Consider the following 20911-nt stretch of genomic DNA (forward strand, 5'->3'; position numbering starts at 1 on the left):
TGGTGCTCAATAACAGCTATTCTCTGGGGGGTTCCATTCATCGTGGGATATGCTCGTCTCTCCATGCTAGTTCATATGTCACTGGTCTTATTACAGGTAGAGAGGAAATCAATGTAGCCAGACACTCTATGGACGATGTGGTTGATGTTGCTGTCTCATCACTCATCGGGCCTGGATCCCTGCCTGCCAGCTTTGTCTCCACATTTGCACAAATGTTATGACTGATTAGCTTACAATATCAATTTACTGATTAATTGTGCTTGATGTGGGAAAGAGATTTATTTCTGTAATATTTTCTCACTCTGAGAACCCAAATCAAACTGGGCAACATCACTTCCTAAACGTGCCGGATGTGAAATGTTAAAACAGGAGATACATCACCAAGGACACTAGCACTAGACACTAGTCTCTCATATTCCTCTCTCCATTGTAGATCTATCCTCCATTTTGATAGTGTTATTAAGCAGTTTAAATTTTAAAACATGGAGTCGGACATGCTGAGACATACGCAAAACTTTGTTTATTATCTTATTAACTCATGATTCCCTTCTTTATCAGGGGAGACCACAGTTCATTAAACCGCCAATTACTCTGGCACTCAGAGTGATGCAAACCCCAGTGCTGGTAACATCTCTCTTATTCACACACACTACTGTTTTTTTTTTCTTTATCTAATTCACCTAAAGAACCCAGAAAAAAGCACACAACCAAGCTGAGAACGGGCAAACTCTGCACAAAAATGCCTTATGGCTCAGGAGGGACTTGAACCAAGGAAGCTGTGAGGCGACAGAGTTGACATTCTGCCCCCATTAAATATCTGTTGTAGTATTAACAGAAGAGCGCAAGCTGAACTTGTAATTGAAAGGTTGTAGGTTCGATTCCCGGTCCTGGCAGAAATTGCAGATGGGAAGAAAATTAACCTCACTCTTTTAATGTTTGATAGCCAGCTGAGGTGCCCCTGAGCAAGGCACCTAACCCCTAATTGCTCCTCGAAGGCTGGTAGCAACGGCTGCCCACTGCTCTTACTTTTCAATAATGTCACTTAAATTTTTATTCAGAATGGCATGGTGGCTTAGTGGTTAGCATGCAAGCAAGAAGGTCACTGGTTTGAGTAGTGGCTGGGCCAATAGGCTTTTTTTTCATATTCTTCTCATTTCTAATGGGTTTCTACCAGGTTTTTCTGTTTCCCACACAGTCCAAAAACATGCAATATAGGTGAATTGGATAAAATAATTTGTGTAAATAGGAGAGTGTGGGGAAGGGGGAGGGGGGTCTCAGAACTGACAGTTGATACCAGCATCTGCCAGTAAAACCAACCCAGGCTCATTCTGAAAATGTACCCCATATGCATTTCTGGAGAGAGTAAATACATCTCAGGAGCTATCTTTTTTTTTTTTTTTGCAATTTTTGTTTTCGTGAATCCGCCAGAGGCCGCTGTGTACACTTTTTCAGATCTCAAATTTATCTTGCGAGTGGCATTCGCACCTGCTGCTCTCACATAAATCCACCAGAGGCAGTTGTTGACTAACTAACTGACAGACTGACTGATCAACCAACCAATCTGACCATCTTTACCAGACTCGAACTCCTTTGTCGCGGTCAACTCCGCTTTGCATCTAAATTTATTGTAGGATTCAAAGCAGGAAAAAAATACTGTGTCCACAGAAATATTGAACTGCATATTAAACAACAACAAAAAAAATAATAGAGAAATAAATAAATAAATGAATGAATAAATAAATAAATAAATAAGTAAACAAATAAATAAATAAACACATATTACTGATGTTTGTACCAAATGTTTGCGGTCCAGCTGGCTAATTCCCATCTGAATATCTCACTGATGTGACAAGTGCTTCATTATCCATTTAAAGTTTGCCTGAACTCCTGTTATGAACTGACCCAACTAACTGAGAGCCATATAAGTCAGACATGAATGATTCAGTTGCTTCAACCAATAAAATCCATACTTAGGCTAAAGGACAGCCCTCAGCTTAAGAATTAATTTTACAAAAGACAAAGTAATTTTTTTCCACAACATTTTCCACAACAGATCCTCTCTCTTTCCCATTAAAGCTTGTGCTACCATCCTCAGTACGGACTTCCTTCCCCTACCCCCTCTTCATGACCCTTTCATTTGTCATTCCCCCTTCCTCTCCTCGTTTCCAGAGTGAGCGATTGCGTGGCGGCAGTGTTAGGGTAAAGCTCTCCTCCGCTGATGGAGAGAACATTAATCAGGTGATGCATATCAGACAGACGAGTATGAGGGAGGAGGGGAGGAATATGTTCACACGTTTCCTCCTAATAGCGCTCTCTATGTTCCCTCGTTTATATCCCCATCCAGAGTTCATTCATCACTTTACTGGATGTGAATTGTCCACTTTCAGTACAGGATGCTTTTCCTCTCCATTTCTTTCTCAGAAACTCACACACATTTTTTTTTTTGCCTCTAGTCTGTCCTTATTTTCATACTTGCTACAGGTTCACAGTTTGGATCAACATCAATGAAAATAAATAAAGAATTTAGGGTAAATCACCTATCAAGAAGTGTTGGGGAGTGACTAGTTACATGTAACAGTGTTAAGTAATTTAATTACAAAATAAATGTAACAGTAATTCGTTACAGTTACTGAGAAAAAATGTGTAACTACAGTTATTGGTGAAAATGTTAAAGATTACCAGTGATGAAAAGAATACTTATAAATCACACTTAAGTAAAAGTACCCTTACTTCCTTAAAAATGTAGTGCAAGTAAAGTAAAAGTATTTGTTGTAAATATTACTCAAAGTATGAGTAAAAAGTAGACCTTTCAAAAATACTCAAGATTAGTGAGTAGTGAGTATTACACTGTTAAAAGCTGATGCGTTACATGTAATTTGTGCATGGGTGTGTAAACGTAACATTCTGTAGTGCACCTAGTTATTGCCCAGCAGGCATATAGCATCATAAGACGTTAATATTAGGTTAGATTTAGGTTGTGATGTAGGGCGACCAAAATTCAACGTCTAGCCAGCATCTAAGGACAATGTTATTTGATGTCCAATAACGACATCAAATGACGTCGATATTTAATCGATTTTAGGTTTTTAGAAAGTGACAAATATCCAACATTGAGCCCACATCTTAAATCAACATCATATTGACGTCAGATACTGAAACTTATTCATCAGGTATGGTAACCAAAATCCAACGTCTGATAGACGTCATAGTGGTAATGTCCACACAACGTCAAGCTGTAACATCATTAGATGTGGACGTTGGACATTAACGTTGGCCTGACGTTGAGTTCTAACATCAACTTGGTTTCCAAAATGCAACGTCCCCATGACGTTAGGGTACAACGTCAATCTGACGTCATGTTGACGTCTTTTGCCAGCTGGTTGTTTAAGGCCATTTCAGTCATCAAACAGTAGACATCTGTCATCTTCTCATCAGTGACCAACAGTCTTTGGGTCATGCGTGTAAAGATTTTGGACATCTTCTTGGACACTTTTAACGCTTCCAAACAGTTTGCTGCAATTATAAAGCTCCCATGTCTTGAGATATTTCATTATGATGCGATTTACCTTTTATGTGCGATTTGATTGAACAGGAGTCACAGGACTGATTTTTCTAATCCCCGTAGACATTAAAAAAAGTAGTGACTGTAGGTTGAAGGAAAGTATGGGATTTTGGAAAAATGGGATTTTGGCATCTCTTTAGGAGTTCATAATTGGTTTATAAGTGAAGACCGGGGGTTTGGGGGGGAGGGGTGTTGGGTGTTGCAAAACCGCGCAAAATTTCACTACCCGCCTATGTAATTTTTTACCAGCACAATTAAATTAAAAAACCGCCTAGTCTGGCAACACTGGAGAGAAAGATGATTTGTTCTTCTTTCTGTTTTACGGTGGTCAAAACAAACTTTTTGGTGCTTTACTGCCACCTCTCGCTCTGGTCGGTGACGTCGCTAACCAATTAGGCTAACAAAAGAAACTGATGTGATGGAAAGAGGACTGAGAGAAAGAAGGTCATATATACAGTTGAAGTCAGAATTATTAACCCCCCTGAATTTTTAGCCCTCCAGTTTATTTTTTTCCCCAATTTCTGTTTAACGGAGGGAAGATTTTTTTCAACACATTTCTAAACATAATAGTTTTAATAACTAATTTCTTATAACTGATTTATTTTATCTTTGCCATGATGACAGTAAATAATATTTTACTCAATATAGCTTAAAGGGACATTTAAAGGCTAAACTAGGTTAATTAGGTTAACTAGGCAGGTTAGGATAACTAGGCAAGTTATTGTAAAATTATGGTTTGTTCTGTAGACTATGGAAAAATAAATAGCTTAAACGGGCTAATAATTTTGACCTTAAAATGGTTTTGAAAAAAATTAAAAACTGCTTTTACTCCAGCCAAAGTAAAATAAATAAGACTTTCTCCAGAAAAAAAATATTATCAGAAATAATGTGAAAATGTCCTTGCTTTGTTAAACATCATTTGGGAAAAAATAAATAAATCAAAGGGGGGCTAATAATTTTGACTTCAACTGTATATAGTTTACTGTAGTTAAGGCTAAAGTATACTATGGATACATGATAGTTACTGATGATACTACTTTATGTAGTGTAATTTATTAATAAAGAGTTGCAAATATATATATATATATATATACACACACACACAATATAATTCTCATTCCTAAACATTTCCCTATAATAGAAATTACTATAATATTTTAAATGTAAAACATCTGGTTTTGTTGGTTTTATTTTTTCTGTTAAATTCTATAATTTGTTTCTTTTTAGTACAGCATATAATTTACAGTAAATAACTGAACCGAACATTTTTATTATTTTTTATAAGGTTTTATAAGGTTATAAGGTCAAATAGTTTTGTGGTGGCTGTACTTTAAAATTAAATTAATATAATCTTAATTCAAGTGATGAAAAATTTTGAAATCTAATGCAACACTGCTGTCAAGTCACTGATATAGTATAACATGTAGTATAATATGATATAGTATAACATGATGTAAGAAACACAACAATTTGTCCAGAAAGAATATTTTTTTCTTAATTCAGTGTTGTACAAACCTGATAGTTCCAGCAGATAGGTGCCCATAAGATCCACTGTTAGATGAGCTAGAGCGAGAATTATTAAGGATAGTGACTAAAGAGTTGGGAGAGGTGCGAATCATGGCCTGTAAGTCAAAACTGGGGTCAGACAAGGAAGGGGAGTTGGGGATGGGTCTTTTCCTGCTGGGCCGGTTTATCAGCCTAGGACTAGGAAATCTCGAACCTGAGAAAACAAAAATAAAATGACACAAGAAGATTATTGTTAAGCTAAATTTGTTTTTAATATCTATAATTTGATGCATTTTTCAGAAATTTGTTTATGCAATTAATTTTGAACCACACAGAAAACTTTACTGACCAAGCACATTTTAAATCAAATTGATTCATCATGGACCATGTATTTATAATGACCACCTTTCCTGCATTCCATGTATTTAACACTCACATTAACATAACTGTGGTTGCTATTTGGCAGCATCACAGCAATATTGAATCATGTTTAATTAGGATGAATAGCATGTTAGCGTTGAATGGAACTGCACTGAGTTGTTTTTGAAAAGCTTTTACTAGAAAGCAGTTCAAAGGCAGACAGGCCCTCAACTCACACACAATGACTGGCACCTACAGATTAAGAAATGACTTTTGTTGTCTTTTCACTGGCGGATGTCACAAACATGAAAAAAAGAAGAGAAAAATGGAGAGAGAACTGAGAAGGAGGAGGGGAAGAGAAGGGTGCGCGTGGATGAAATGGTGGTCTTTTGTTGTGTGGAGTGACACAATGACTTTATGACTCATATTTTTTCTTTCTTTCAGTTGTTTTGTACTTTTTTTAACAGAAAGCAAACAAAACAAGATTACACTCATTTCTTTCTTTCTTTCTCTCCCTCTCTCTCTCTTTCTTGTTTGACACATTCGGTGATTACAGGGTCTGTCATTCAAATTTAAATCAGCGTGTGTGTTTGTGTGTATATTCCCACATTTGGAACATCTTTCACATTGTTGATATTCTGCTTAGAAGTGCGATTTAAGTCTTAGAATAGTTGTGATGTGGTACAACGTAAACAGGGACAATCACAAGCCTGTGTAGCCATACACACATTATTACATAGATAGATGAACATTATGCATGCATATAACACAAATCCTGAACTCCAAGATTTCCTTAACTGGTTTTAAATCAGCAATTATGTTTATGGCATGCGTGTCTATAGCTCAGCAGAATTAATTAAAAACATATTAATTTAAATATATTGTATGATTATTTATAGCATTTATTATTCACTTCTCAGATATTTAAACAGAAATATCTGCCGTAGTTTCTTTTAAATGTACAGATCATCATAAAACAAAGTGTAAATAATTATTTTCATTATCTTTATATTGTACTTATCTTTTTTTATCTACTAACTCAAATGAGAAAGTTAAAATATTGGTGCTTAAATGAAGCAACAATAAATTGACGATTCTATTAATATCAACATTGTATGGTAACATAGCATAACCTATTTAATGTTTTTTGAGTGATATTGTATTGTATGCCCTGTGGTGCATGGGGCCTCTGCTTCTTTAGGAGATTCTGGCGCAGGACATTACATGGCATTCACAAACCACATTTAATATGTTTGTGCTATAAAAATACAAGTTACAGGAGTGGAATTTGGGGACAAAAAAAAAAAAAAACTTTTATTTTTTGAGCAGGTTTCTGCATGCTGCACAGAAACTGTAATAGGAAGCCCCAAAAAAGAACAGGGGTTTCAAACTAAAATTTGAGAACCTTTCAAGCACTTTCCAGGTGAATTTTCTAACTTTTCCAGTACTTTGATATAAGCAAGTACATATTTATATGCTTATTCATACTTCATTACATTATATCAGATGCTATTTATTGTATTATTCTATAATATACAATTTTATTCTAGGGACAGTTTTGACTTTCATTTACTCTCTTATATGTAATTTATTCACTTCTAAATGTGACTTTCATGTATCTGTCATCTTAAAAAAAAAATACATAAATGATTATGAAAGCAACATAGTTACCTTTTCAAACAGTTTAAAGCACTTTATTCAAAATCTAAGCACTTTTTAAACCTTGGAAACAATAGACTAAAATGCAAGCATTTTCAAGAACTTTGAACAGAGAACATTTAAAATGTCAGAAGAACACATGATCCAAACATATTGTTTGCCAAGCTTGTTATTTTGATTTGCAAGACTTGAAACCCACAACTATATAAAAGTCACACAATTGGCCATGAGGATTACCAAATTTTTGCAACCCTTAATTTTTTGTCCTCCAGTTCTTTTCAGTGTACTGTGGCTTCTTTAGCTGAAACTTAATGGTCTGCATTTTGACCTAAATTATCAGTAGTCTTAAAGTCACTGATTAAAATTGTGAAGACACACGTAATTTGTGACATGTCCTAAACATTGGTGTTCCATCATGCAAGGAGGGCTATAGCCCTATCAGAATTTTGAAAAAAAGCCTATTTAGGATGACCATATGCCCTGTTTTTCTTTCATATTTAGTGTCTCAAAAAATAATCTAGCTCATAGCAGAACAATTTTCCCTCTATTCACAATTTGTTATCAATTAATGTGCAGTAAGATTAGCCAGGATGAGAAATCATGCAGAATCCACTTGTCCATGCAACCCTAGTTTTCTCAGTCAGCATTTGATCAGTTCTCGTTGTACCTGAACTGTCAAGTATACAAATAATTGACGTTTTGTTAGATATTTCATTGCACTTGAAATGGTACTGTTCAGGAATTGCACTCTCTCTTTGCCCTGTTTAGTAAATCTAGTCCTAAGTGTTGCATTCATATTCTGTGTCATCCTATTCTTTTAGTCTATGTTTACAACTAAGTGTAGCCTACTGACTTGGGTCCTTAGCACCAAAGCCTGTTAAGCCACATCAAGTGTAGTTATTTATTTGCTTTTAATTTATATATATTTTTTAGTTTTGCTTGTTCTGCTTTTAAAAATTTAGGATATGCCAAGATTCTGGCTGTTACAAAGTGAAAGAGGTGGTATGATGCACAGTCCCACTGTTACTCATGTATAGAGTTCACAGTATTAGGAATAAAAGAAGGACTGGAGTGCCAGTACCAGGATTGGGTGTTCATTGCTGAGCCTCCTTAGCTGTCGGTTCAAGTCAGTAACAAATGAGTGCAGCAAACCAACACCTCAGTAAAATGATCTCAGGGGGGTTCCTTGACTTTGGCAGATTAAATAGTCTCTAGACACGATTTGGCTTTAAATTATTAGAGCCATCATGAAAATGGGGGTGAACACACCCCCTCCAAAAAAAAAAAAGAAAAAAAAAGAAAATAAAATGTTGGTAAAGATTTTTTTTCATTTGTCTTTCACAAAGTACTTACAATTAACTGGACTTACAAAGGGAGGGACATACAAAGCCCAGACCTCTTGTAACTTTAATTGAACAATACTGGTCTGTGCAGTGACCCGTATGTTTACTTACCAGATTTCCTACATCCTGAAAGCTGACAGTAAAAGGGACTAAACATAAGAAATTGCAAGCTACTTAAGATGGTTGAACATCATTTTACAAAAACTGTGAAAATAATTTGTATGGTGACAAAATGTGGCCACACTTCATTTTCACTTCCATGTTGCTTAATGCAGATGCAAAGTTCAATCATTGCCTTATTACAAGATAATGTGCACACACTAAATTCAGACACATACTGTAAGACAGGTTCATTTTTTTTAGTCTATTATTATCTAAAAGTAATTACAATGGTGTGAACTGAGTTCTTAAGTACAACCGTGCAATTCCACCCCCAATATTAACAAACTATACTAGATAACCTAGCTATCTTCATTTACTACCCTTCTTAGAGTCTAAATATCATAAAAGAAAGCTTTTAAGTGTTAATTTAGCTGGCGTGGAACACACATTGCTAAAACAAGATGAGTAATTACCCAGGGCTGATCACAGGCGATTTGAAGTAGGGGGGATGAAAATGTCTCCATTTGAAAACGATGGCCTTAATTATTTTGTTTTAGTCCATTAATCTTGAACAGTGCAACAGAAGAAAGGATTTCTCTGGTGATGAATAGCGGGACATTCCAATTCATACTTAATAGCAATTAATTTTCTGATACCCATGCAAGTTTGGCTAGTTTTAATTAGTTTGTGTGGAACATGAGAGTGGCAAAGCCAGTGACAGGCTGACGAAATCCATTTGCATCAAAGACTAACAAGCAAGTCCATCTGACCTCTCTTTGAATTTCCTATTTCCACTTGAAAATAACTCATTTGCATACATCTCACCTACCCTCCTTTTTTAATAAGATGAGAGATCAATTTAAAAAGTTTAACTATGTAGAACTGCCTGGGGGTTGGAGGAATGTGGGTATGGATGATGGAGGTTGACCATTTACTGCCTTTTAAAAAGTAAATTAAAAAAAAAAACTAATAATCAAAACTCTTACTTTTGAATTGCTTTTTTATGTATTTTGGGTATTCAGGCTGAAGCTACCTTGGTGTATGTGATAGGTGGACCCTATCACATACACCAAGAATGCATGCAACACTTAAATTAAAAACTGAGTGAAGAGAGTGAAGAACCTACTTTCCATAGCCTGCAGGTACTCCATATGCAGGGCACTGCTTGCAGGCCCTGTTGTGGACCCCACTGAGGGAATGAGGTCAGCGTAGGGACTGCGGTGACCAGCAAGCAGGGCCATTTGGTGGTAGTACTCTGCTGTGGTTAAACCAGTGTGATGTGCTGAAAGGTCAGAAAAGAAAGAAAGAACATACGTATATCAGTTATTGATATACAGATATACATTCAGAAAATATGCATTAAATTGATCAGAAATTGTAGTTAAAATTAAATTTATCAAATAATCCAGCAAAACAGACATTGTAGGTTTCTAAAAAAAATCAACTTTGTTGTTATCACATATAGGGAAAGACCAGGGATGGATGTAACAGGTAGATTGTAACACTTCAGCAACTTAACAGTTAAGAGATGGTGCTAAAACAATATAAATTGAGATGATGAAATGTGTTTTTAGCACAATCACCTCACAGCAAAAAGGTTGCTGGTTCAAGCCTGGTTTAGCCTGGAGTGTAAATGCCCCCTCTCCCCTGTGAAAATTGCTCAGATGCAGTGTTATAGGACATGATTATCTCTCTCTTTCATTCTCTCATAAGAGCTTATTAATGATATAAGATGTGAATATTTGCTATACAGGGGTCGCACGGTGGCACAGCGGGTAGCGCTGTTGCCTCACAGCAAGAAGATTGCTGGTTCGAGAGTCGGCTGGGTCAGTTGGCATTTCTGTGTGGAGTTTGCATGTCACGTGGGTTTCCTCCGGGTGCTCCAGTTTCCCCGACAAGTCCAAAGACATGCGCTATAAGTGAACTGGGTAAGCTAAATTGTCTGTAGTGTGAGTATATGTTTGTGTGTGTGTATGTGTGTGTGTGTGTGTGTGTGTGTGTGTGTGTGTGTGTGTGTGTGTGTGTGCATTATCCGCTGCATAAAACATATTCTGGATCAGTTGTGGTGACCCCTGATTAATAAAGGGACTAAGCCAAAAAGAAAACTAATAAATATTTGCTATATATATGTTTCTTTTTCAGCACAATGAAACCAGGTTGCCTGGTCAAATCATGTGTGAGATTTAAAAGCCTACATGGTAAACTGTCATTCCCTGAAGACACAGTCATGCATATCACACAGAGATGATTGTTCAATGAGTTTATCTTCCTGATAACAGAGCTCATACAACATCAACAATTGCACTGTGTATGCCACCACTGTTTGGGGAAAAAAAGCCCAAAAAAGGTTGGATTAAGTGTTTGACCTCTCCTCTGTGGCTCCTCCAAAAGAATGAAAACTATAATGGCAACCACATTGAAGTGTTGTTCCAAAGTGAAGTGCAAAAAAACGAGTCACTTTAAAGGGCCCTTTAGAATCAAGGATTTCAAAGGACACAATTCATGGACACTTTGGGCCACCATGATCCTTTGTGCAAGGAAGTTGACTGTCGCACACAGTGTTCCATTTGGAAAGGCTCATCCCTGTGCTCTAATCCCTTTGAAGCAGTCACTTCGGAGTGTAAACCCTTTGAAGTGATTCGGGCATAGGAATGAGCACTTCCAAAAGGAACGCAATAATCGTGTTCAGATGTTAAATCAGATGCACAGTTGAACATTTTATTCAGCTTTGTAGAACAGAGATATACAGCCATTTTACTTAAGTGAGTGTTATAGGGGAAAAAAAACAAAAAAAAAAACTTCCAAATGGATTTTTGTCATAATCTTTATTTGAAACCCTTACTGTTCTGTTTCTTCTTAATTACTCATTTTGTTAACGCTTTATAATAGCTGCCCACTGTGAATCATTTATTAATTATTAGAAAATAGTCAATTAATCATTTGTTAAGTATTAAATCTAACTGAATAAACATTATGCAGTTTATAACTATACAGCTGCAAATGCTGTATTCTTGACTAATAAGCACAGGTATAGTGTGCTTAATGATTGTATTTGCATATTTTGTTAATGATTATGTTTCATTATTAAATTAACACTTGCATTATTTACAAACTATTTATTGTTGGTGTAATACCTACTGATGGTGTAGTAGTATCTTGGTAGTTTTTAAGATAATTAGAATGAGTAAGTAAATGATTAACAAACTATTCAAATTAACATTTATATATCTTATTATTCAGGCACATACACTGTAAAAAATGCTGGGTTTTGTGTTGGAGCAACATAAAGGAAGAAATTTAACTTAATTTTATTTATTTATTTTTTACAAATGTAAGTAAATTGACAATAAAACAATTAGGTCTACAATTAAAAACTCTAGAATTGTGTTCTTCCAGCTAATTTTAAATTAGTAGTCTGAACAAACAGAAAAGAGTGAAGTAATAATTGTTTTGTATGTTAATGAACGTTAATAAATGTAAACATGTAAATAAATTCACTCAACTTCATGCAGTCTTGAGACCACATCTAAATGAAGGACTATTTCTGCTTTGTAAATCTCTTTGGAATGACAATTAAAGTGGCATCATCAAATGAAAAATAAATCTTTGCAATGTTATATAAAAATAAAATGACTGAATAACAAGTGGGTGAAATAAAATATTTGTGTTACGTACACTAAGTGTACATTTTAAAAGCTTTGACAGTTGGAAAAGTGCTCACAGCTCAATGTTTTAGCACTCATGCAAACTTGATTTTGCAGCACACACAAAAAAACAACAACAACACTTAGGTGGACAACACTAGCCGCGTTTCCACTATCGCGTCTAAAGCGAGCGAGTCAGGGCGAGCCAAGGCCAGTCGTGTTTCCACTATCACTTCCGGGGCCTAATCAGGCCAAATCAAGGCTTTCTTGGGGCCAGTGGCCGGCAAAGGTTGTCAAGAGTTTTTATCAAGTTTAAAAGGTGTGTTTGTGCATGTTTAGATGCCTGTATGTGTGTGTGAGACCGAACAAAAGAGCGCTCCCTTCACAGCTCTGTTGATGCCGCACAGCTTTTTTCTTTTTCTTTATTTTGGAGATAATACACAATATAAACACAACAGAAAGACATGAAACTTTACAAATTTCATGTCCACTTTTGTAGGCTCAAATCAATAGTGTCATATCTTTATAAAAAAGCCTAAGCTATATTGAAATAATAAAGAATTACAAATATCGGATATAATAAAATCACATTAAATAAATAAACCAATATAAAACAAACAAAAGCTAAATCAATTTAGGAATATACAATGGCCTACATAAATCAAATTGTTTTAAAGCAAAGGTCTATCTGAAAAAAAAAACGATTTTAGATATTTTCTAAAAACAATAAACACCGAAGAAGGTTTGAAATATTATTTATTATTTGTATATGATGATATTAATCAAATCATGCAAACTGAGCATTTTTTGGGTGAATGAAAGCAAAAACTAGGCGACCTTTTTTCTGTAGGCTGGGCTATCTTTTTTTCTTAAATGTATGAAGAGCTTTATTAGTGGATAGCTGCTGAGTGCAATGAAACATAGGCTATATTTTATTATTTGCTCTTATGTGCTGAAATACTAAACACTTTCCTTAAATATCCTTAAATTAAGGGGAATCACCTATTAAGTGTCATATAGCCTTAAGGGAAAAAAATTAATGTTTAGGTCTTTCCGGAGCATTTGGGCTCCATGTTTGATGGCGTCTATCAAAACGAGGATGTAATAAAATACATTTTATTTTTTATTTTAATTTTTCTGTCTTTATTAACAGAGAATTTCTGTTGGTTTTATATTATGGATTGGTGCGCTCACTGCGCTGGGTCCCTCGGTATGTGGCGAGACCACTCGATTTCGATACCAACAGTCGGTCGGCGAGTAAATGAATATGATGAATGAGAACACACAGATCTCTGTGTATAGACATATAATGTAGTGCTGAACAGTAATAGGTCATTTGTTTGTTCGGATGTCTTTATTTGAATTGTTTCATGATGATGCGATGCTACGCTTTACCTGCCTGATTCCCGCTGAAGTGGGCGGGTTGTGTGACCTTTTGATTCGGGAGACGTTCTGGGGGCGAGGTTTGCGTGATGCGCTGCAAGCTTCTTGCCCGACTGTGGAAATGCGACATGATTTTGGCCTCACTGTTTAACTTCCTGGGCAATTGGCCCGGCCAGGCCCCGGTCTGATTATAGCCCTGGCTTGCACTGGCCCGACAGTGGAAATGCGGCTACTGTATAGACAAATTTGTGTTGCTTTCTTTTAATAAGAAAATAACTTTAATAAATAATAAAAAGAAATAAGATTAAAGGACAATTAACAAAAGAGATGGTCGGTTAAATTTGTCCATATTTTTGTACTGGTAGAGTGTGCAGTTAGTCTATGTTAAATTTATTCATTTTATGTATAGGTTGTGTGTGTGTGTGTGTGTGTGTGTGTGTGTGTGTGTGTGTGTGTGTGTGTGTGTGTGTGTGTGTGAGTGTCTGTGTCTGTGTGTGTGTGTGTGTCTGTGTGTGTGTGTGCTTGTTTGTGCATGTGTCTTTATAATCCAGGTAATGAATGAATGATGAGTTTTACTTGTATGTTTGTAAGTGTGTGTTAACAGTGGAAAGCCGGAACAGGTGCATGACCACACACACACACACACACACATACTACTGTTTTGTAGTCCATATGGTGTTGAGATTGTAGTCTTAGTGAAAATTAATGATTCCCAGCGATCTACAAGCCTAGATCGCTGGTGATTGTGACACTGTTACAGCACTGTGGAAGTAAAAATTCAGGCTAGGACTGAGGACTAAAGCCTGATTTATACTTCTGCGTCAAGTGACCGGCGTAACCCACGGCGCAGGCAACATGTGTGGCTGTGCATTTATACTTCTGCGCGCTGTCTCTGTTGGTCTGCATAAACACTTCCAAAATGCTAGTTGGCAGTGAGGTGTATATGTTCCTCTGTGTCGAGTTTCTTCGCTGCTTTTTTGCTTTTCCTGAACACTTCCGGGATGTACAAGTGGCTCAAACTTGCTTATTTTGAGGCAGGAACCGGCGGACATGCAGCAACTTTAACTATGAGGTAAACACAAAACAAAACTTTCCATCCGGAGCTCCTTCACGGGACTCCACACATGTAAACAATCGCTACATTGGGTTCGCGCCATTCGCGCGGCACTCGGTCCCGCCCCGACTCGTCAGCGCTACCAAGCCGACCAATCACAGGGCTTGCGATACGCGTTGTTGCGACGTGTAGTTACATTTTTTGAGAGGTGCACGTCAGTGATGGCGACGGCCACGGCGAAGGGCTATGCAGCTCCGTTGCATACGCCGGTGTTTGACGCAGAAGTATAAATCAGCCTTAAGGACTCCTAAGGTGGAGTAACTGGTGTGTTTGGGATAAAAACAAAATCTTGAAAAACTTTGGCAACATCTCTAGGATGCTTTGGTTTTGCTCTCAAAACAGAAAATCGTGCCCTGGAACGTACGTGGAACAAAAAAAAAATAATAATAATTTAGAGGTCTTTAGAATTGCGTACAAAGACAGTATGTCCAGCCACAGGAGGGCTCTAAAATCCACCATGGCTGAGCACCTCTACAAACTGATAAAAATGATGATAACAATCCTAGATTTTTATTAAACACCATTGCTAAATTAACAAATAATCTGTCATCTGTGGAACAAAATGTCCCACCGCAAATTAGTAATGTTTTTTTTTTTTTTTTTGTAATAAAATAGAAGGCCACGTACAAAAAATAACTGCAGAAAACTGAAGTAAAACTGCAGTATAACTACAGTACAACAGCAGTATATGAAGTATAACTGCAGTAAAATTAGGTACAATTACAAAATTGCAATGCACTCAAGTATAAACACAGTTCAAATACAGTACAATAAAGTTCAACAGCAGTACAAGTTGCTGTTAACTGGAGTAAATACAAATAAACTCTGACTTTATAGCACTTGGGCTGCTGTAGTCTAATTTGCAAGTGGTGTGGTAAGAACATTGCACTTGTGTAACCAAGAGGTTTGTTCTTTGACATCTTCCAAGAATATTTTGTACTTTTTTTCTGGGATGTTATTTTCTTTAAGTAATTTTTTAATAATTATTATTATTATTTTTTAAAAATAGAAACACATAATATAAAATATCTGCAGTGAACTGAACAGTACAGCAGCAATAGCCTATATACAAGGATAACTGTGGCAAAATTTAATGCAACAGCAGTAAAATCTGCAGTAACATTAGGCAAGGCAAGACAAGGCAAGTTTATTTATATAGCACATTTCATACACAATGGCAATTCAAAGTGCTTTACATAAACAAGAATAAAAGAAACAAGTAAAATAAAAATAAAAACAAATAATAAAAATGCGTAAAAACATGATGCAATCTGTCGGATGCAGCACAGTGCTCATTCAGTAAAGGCACAGCTAAACAGATGTGTTTTCAGTCTTGATTTGAATGTGCCTAATGTTGGAGCACATCTGATCATTTCTGGAAGCTGATTCCAGCAGCGAGGGGCATAGTGGCTAAAAGCCGATTCACCCTGCTTTGACTGAACTCTTGGAACTTCTAGTTTATAATGAAAATAATCTAGTTTATATATTAAATAAACTTGGAAGGACAAAATAGTAAAATGTTATATAATATATTGCAACTAGGTAAGTATTAAAGTATTAAAAGTGCACTTTAGTTTTATTATGTATGGCAGTATTATAGATGTGTTTCTGTTGTTAGTTATACTAATAAAGATGCAATACCATATACTGTGGACGTACTTCAGCAAAACAACTGAAGTACTGAAACCTCATTTGGAAGCTATTGTCCAACGAGCAGGAAAAGTAGTACCTGTAGTAGTAGTTGTTGTACTACTTCAGAACTATTGCAGTAGTTGTACTGTAGTAGTAATTCAGTTGTATAGCAGTAGATGTACTGAAGTTGGTTGTATTATAGTATTTCAGTTGTATTGCAGTAATACTGCAATATACCTAAATAATGCAGTTTTTTTGTGTCCAAAAAACTGCCCTTTTTATAAATTAACTAAAATGGCAGTATTCTTTAAAAAACTGCAGTGTTTTTTTTAAGGGACTTAAGACAGAAAATGTAAGATGTTAAACTTTCTGCACTACCTTATAATTCAGATTCATAAAACTTTCCACTAAATCAAAATAATCTACAGTGCTTAAAAATTATAGAACAGGAAGAGCTAGATTAACTTTTAAATATGTCTAAACCAACTACATGTATGTTAGACCCAAATTCAACAATATTACTGAAAGGGTTATTACCTGTAGTGGGAGAACTTCCTAACATTCTCAACTCTTCTTTATCTTTAGGCCATGCTTATAATGCTTTTAAGCTAGCTGTTACTAAACCTACTATTCAGAAACCACATCGGACCCCAGCAATCTAGCTAATTATAGACCTATTTAAAATCTTTCATTTATGTCTAAAATACTAGAAAAGTAATTTAAGCCCAATAATGCTCCTTTCTGCAGATGAACAGTGTTTTTGAAGTGTTTCAGTCAAGTTTCAGACCTCATCACAAAAACTGTTAGTGAAAATAACCAACGAGTTACTCTTAGTTGCTGACAGAAGCTGCATCTCGTTATTAGTTTTACTTGATCTCAGTTCTGCATTTGACACCATCGACCACAATATCAGATCACTTAAAATTCTTCAGGTGTCCAGGGACAGGCTCTACTATGGTTTAAGTCATACTAAACTGACCGTTACAAGATTGTAAATATAAATGAACAGTTTTCAAAAGTCGTTTCCATTTTGGTAAATACCATGATGCGTCTAATATCCGCAGATTTGGGGTTGTAAGGAGACCAAATTGAATAATATTAGAATGCAATTTAAACTGGTTTAGATCTGTCTGATTTGTTTTGTCTTTAGTTCTATAAGAGGTTACTAGGGTTATTGCACTAATAGTGTATCCCACATAGCACTGACTTTATAAACATAATTTTTTATTTTTACTTATAAATGTATAAGTTGGCACCCCTACCCAGTCAGATCGTTACAACACAGTGGTACAAATAATGTTCTTTTAGGAATGTTTTGTACCTTTGTAAAAGTTGTACCTTATATGGTACAGAAAATATCTCTTATGATACTGTTCTGCATTTTTTATGGTACAACTGAAATAAAGGAACACAATTGTTTTCATAAAAAGATACATAAGTGTTGGACAACTCCTTTATTTATACAATATCTATGAAAATAAATATTACTGGAAAGGCAAAGTGATTTTATGAATAAGTTCTATATTAAAAGAATCATCATTTAAATGCATGTTTAAAAAACTCAAACATTAATTATTAAGATCTATAATACAAAACAACTGGTAAAACAAAACTATGGGTATTGTAAACTAAACATTTAAGGCATTTTTAATGAACATGTGGTTAGCATTTTCTGATAAATACATTTTCATTATTGATATCCGCAGCTTTTGGCGTTTGCTTTCCACTACGCATGTGAGCTGGCAAACATCCTGCATATGCAAAGTGTTCATGCAGACATTTTAGTATTGTAAAACTAATCAAACATTGTGCATATCTTGTTACAAACCTTTTGCACAATTTTATTTCTATTTTAAAATTAAGTAAATTAAATTTACTTTTAAGTGATCATAAAGGTATTGTATAAACATTGGAGATTTTTTTTTTTTTTTGCATTTCTGTAACATTCTGTAACAGTGATCTGAAATGTTAAGCAAAAAATAGATCTTTAGATTATTATTATTATTTATAATTATTTATTATTCTTTATTGTCAATGAAAAGATGCATTTACACAATAAAAAATATACAGTTTAAAAATGTATTTAAAGTTTTAAATTAACTGAAAATAAATTGATAACGCATTTGGATAAAGCAAAATGCTTTTAAATAGTTCTTGAAGAAACACATTAGACATTGTTAAGGTACAAAGTGTCTTTTCCCTGTTATTGTACCTTCATGGATCAGATTTGTACCTTTGATGAAGGTACAATATTGTATCTGCAAGTTTTAAAAACCAAAGGTACATTTTGGTTTCCTGTGGTACAAATCATGTCCCTAATGGTACAAACTGCAATGGTACAAATTAGTTTCTTTGCCTTAAGATATAATTCTGTTCCATAAAAAGATACTGCCCCAGTGACAAGAGTGTATACCTTCTTTAGTACAACGTTGTACCATTTTTTTGAAAGTGTAGAGAATAGTCATACCATCCTGTTTTTCACAGGATTCTCCCATATTTTACAGTTCTATCCCACTATCATCCCGTAAAGATATTTTCTGGTAATTCTCCTGTATTTTCCAGCCTGATCTCACAAGAAACCGTAAATATTTTACAATTTGCCAGTTTAGTTGTTAATTCGTACAAGTTCAGTTGAACGAAATTGTATGATTTTAAAAAGGAGGCGTGACACCTAACCCCACCCCTAAACCCAACCGTCATTGGGGGATGAGCAAATCGTACTAAATTGTACAAATTAGATAGTACAAATTCAAACTAATTAGCCACTAAATCAAAAAGTTACGAATTGCCATGAGATTGTGTTGGTATTTTCAGTCTGAAAGGTGGCAGTAAACACTAAGGAGCAGATCTTCCTCTATACACCACCCATACTGCCGAACCACCAGGGGCAGCCCCTTGCTCCTAAATGTGAGTCTGCTCTGTGCTTTCGCTTTATTTTGGCATGAAAACACTTTGAAAAAAATATAAAAACAGTGAGATTCCCTTCCTTTTTATTACAGGTGTTGCTGCCCCTCCTATGCAGCCTTAAAAACAGTCATATAGCAGTGTGGAACTTTTAGTTGACACTCTTCGCAGTGATAAATAGACACTGTTTCCCAAACGTATTTTGTACACGCAATTTAAAGCAGAGCGAAAGTCTGGGTTTTGGGTGCGTGTTTGAATAGACATATACACATAATTAATTGTTTTTTTGTTTTGTTTTGTTTTTTTAAACACAAGTAATTTTAAATAAGTAATTTTGTCCTAAATGAGCAAAAACTGTTAGGAAAGCAATCGAATGCTTTCATTATAACGTTAGTTGTGTGCATTTTTAGTGACACCTCTGTTATTTAATGTAATCAAATGAAAAATCTAAATAAATGAGATTCATTCATAGCTCTTTAATAACAGTTATACAGTGAAGAAAAGGTTAATAAGATTCGATAACTTGATTTCTTCATAATAGCTTTTCATTTTAATTATCTAAACAGTTTGCTAATATATTTGCTGATATTGCATGCTATTTATCCACATTGTACATTCACAATACTTTAGTAAAGTATAAAATTACATATTTAGAATAAATAACTGCAATTTTTTAAAGCAATACTGCAGTAAAACTATTTGTTAACAATATATATATATATATATATATATATATATATATATATATATATATATATATATATATATATATATAAATGTATGTATGTATGTATGTATGTATGTATGCATGTATGCAGAAGATGCAAAGTAACAAGAGAAAGTACACAAGACTGACACAGCTTCTCAATGCAAATTTAAAATCAGTTTAGCTGCACAAAGTGTTATGTCTAATTCCTGTCTTCTCCAGAAGAAATAAAAGGAGCAGATGAAAAGATGTCAACTGAGGCCTGGACTGAATGCATGAAAAATGCATCTCTGATTGGTTGTGTGAACCTAGGAAGAAATTCCAAATTAATTCGATGTGGGTATTATGTCTTAAGTAGTGAGGGAGGGGTTAGAGAGCTTCTTTAATTGTCTCTGTTGTTCCGCCCTGCTGCGGCTCTCGCATTGAGCAGTAATGTGCCTCGTTTCTCTGTTCATGTGCAAAAAGAGCTTAGTGGAATTTCTAAATGGGAGATGTTGGCATCAAATTTCAGGATTGTCGATGGGGAAAGGCAGAGACTTGAGCGTTCTGCTTATGGGATATTAGAGTGGCTTTTTATTTATTTATTTACTTTTTATGTATATTCACCCACAACATGATGTGCCACCAGAGCCAGGAGGCATTTTGCTGTTGGAGCATGTTGCAATCTGGGACAATGCATAAAACAGGGATTCATAATGGCTGGAAAACAAGTATAAGATACATATATGCAGTTTGTTGCTCAAATAAACACGCATGCATGCACACACAGACATAACAAATAAACAAACAAACACATAAATAAATAAATAAATAAATAAATAAATAAATAAATAAATAAATAAATAAATAAATAAATAAATAAATAAATAAACAAATAAACAAATAAATAAATAAATAATGCTGCTTTAGGCTGTTATTTTTTTTTGTTTATGATGGTTATTCATTTTACTTAACAAATAACCAGCATAAACCAGCACAATTTATTTACTTGATTTT

At 35.1% G+C, this 20911-nt stretch overlaps 1 protein-coding gene across 2 annotated transcripts in view; it reads right to left on the reverse strand.

The window, feature by feature from the left end:
- gli3 (GLI family zinc finger 3) overlaps positions 1-20911 on the reverse strand; it is a 340422-nt gene that overhangs the window by 41598 nt on the left and 277913 nt on the right. For both annotated transcript variants that reach the window (XM_087308354.1, NM_205728.1), the window contains 2 exon segments: positions 9659-9814; positions 5078-5282 (listed from right to left, as the gene is read on the reverse strand). In XM_087308354.1, coding sequence (XP_087164480.1) covers positions 5078-5282; positions 9659-9814 — 361 coding nt within the window.

This window comes from Danio rerio, chromosome 24 (assembly GCF_052040795.2).
Source record: "Danio rerio strain M-AB ecotype USA chromosome 24, GRCz13ab, whole genome shotgun sequence".
Taxonomy (NCBI): Eukaryota; Metazoa; Chordata; class Actinopteri; order Cypriniformes; family Danionidae; genus Danio; species Danio rerio.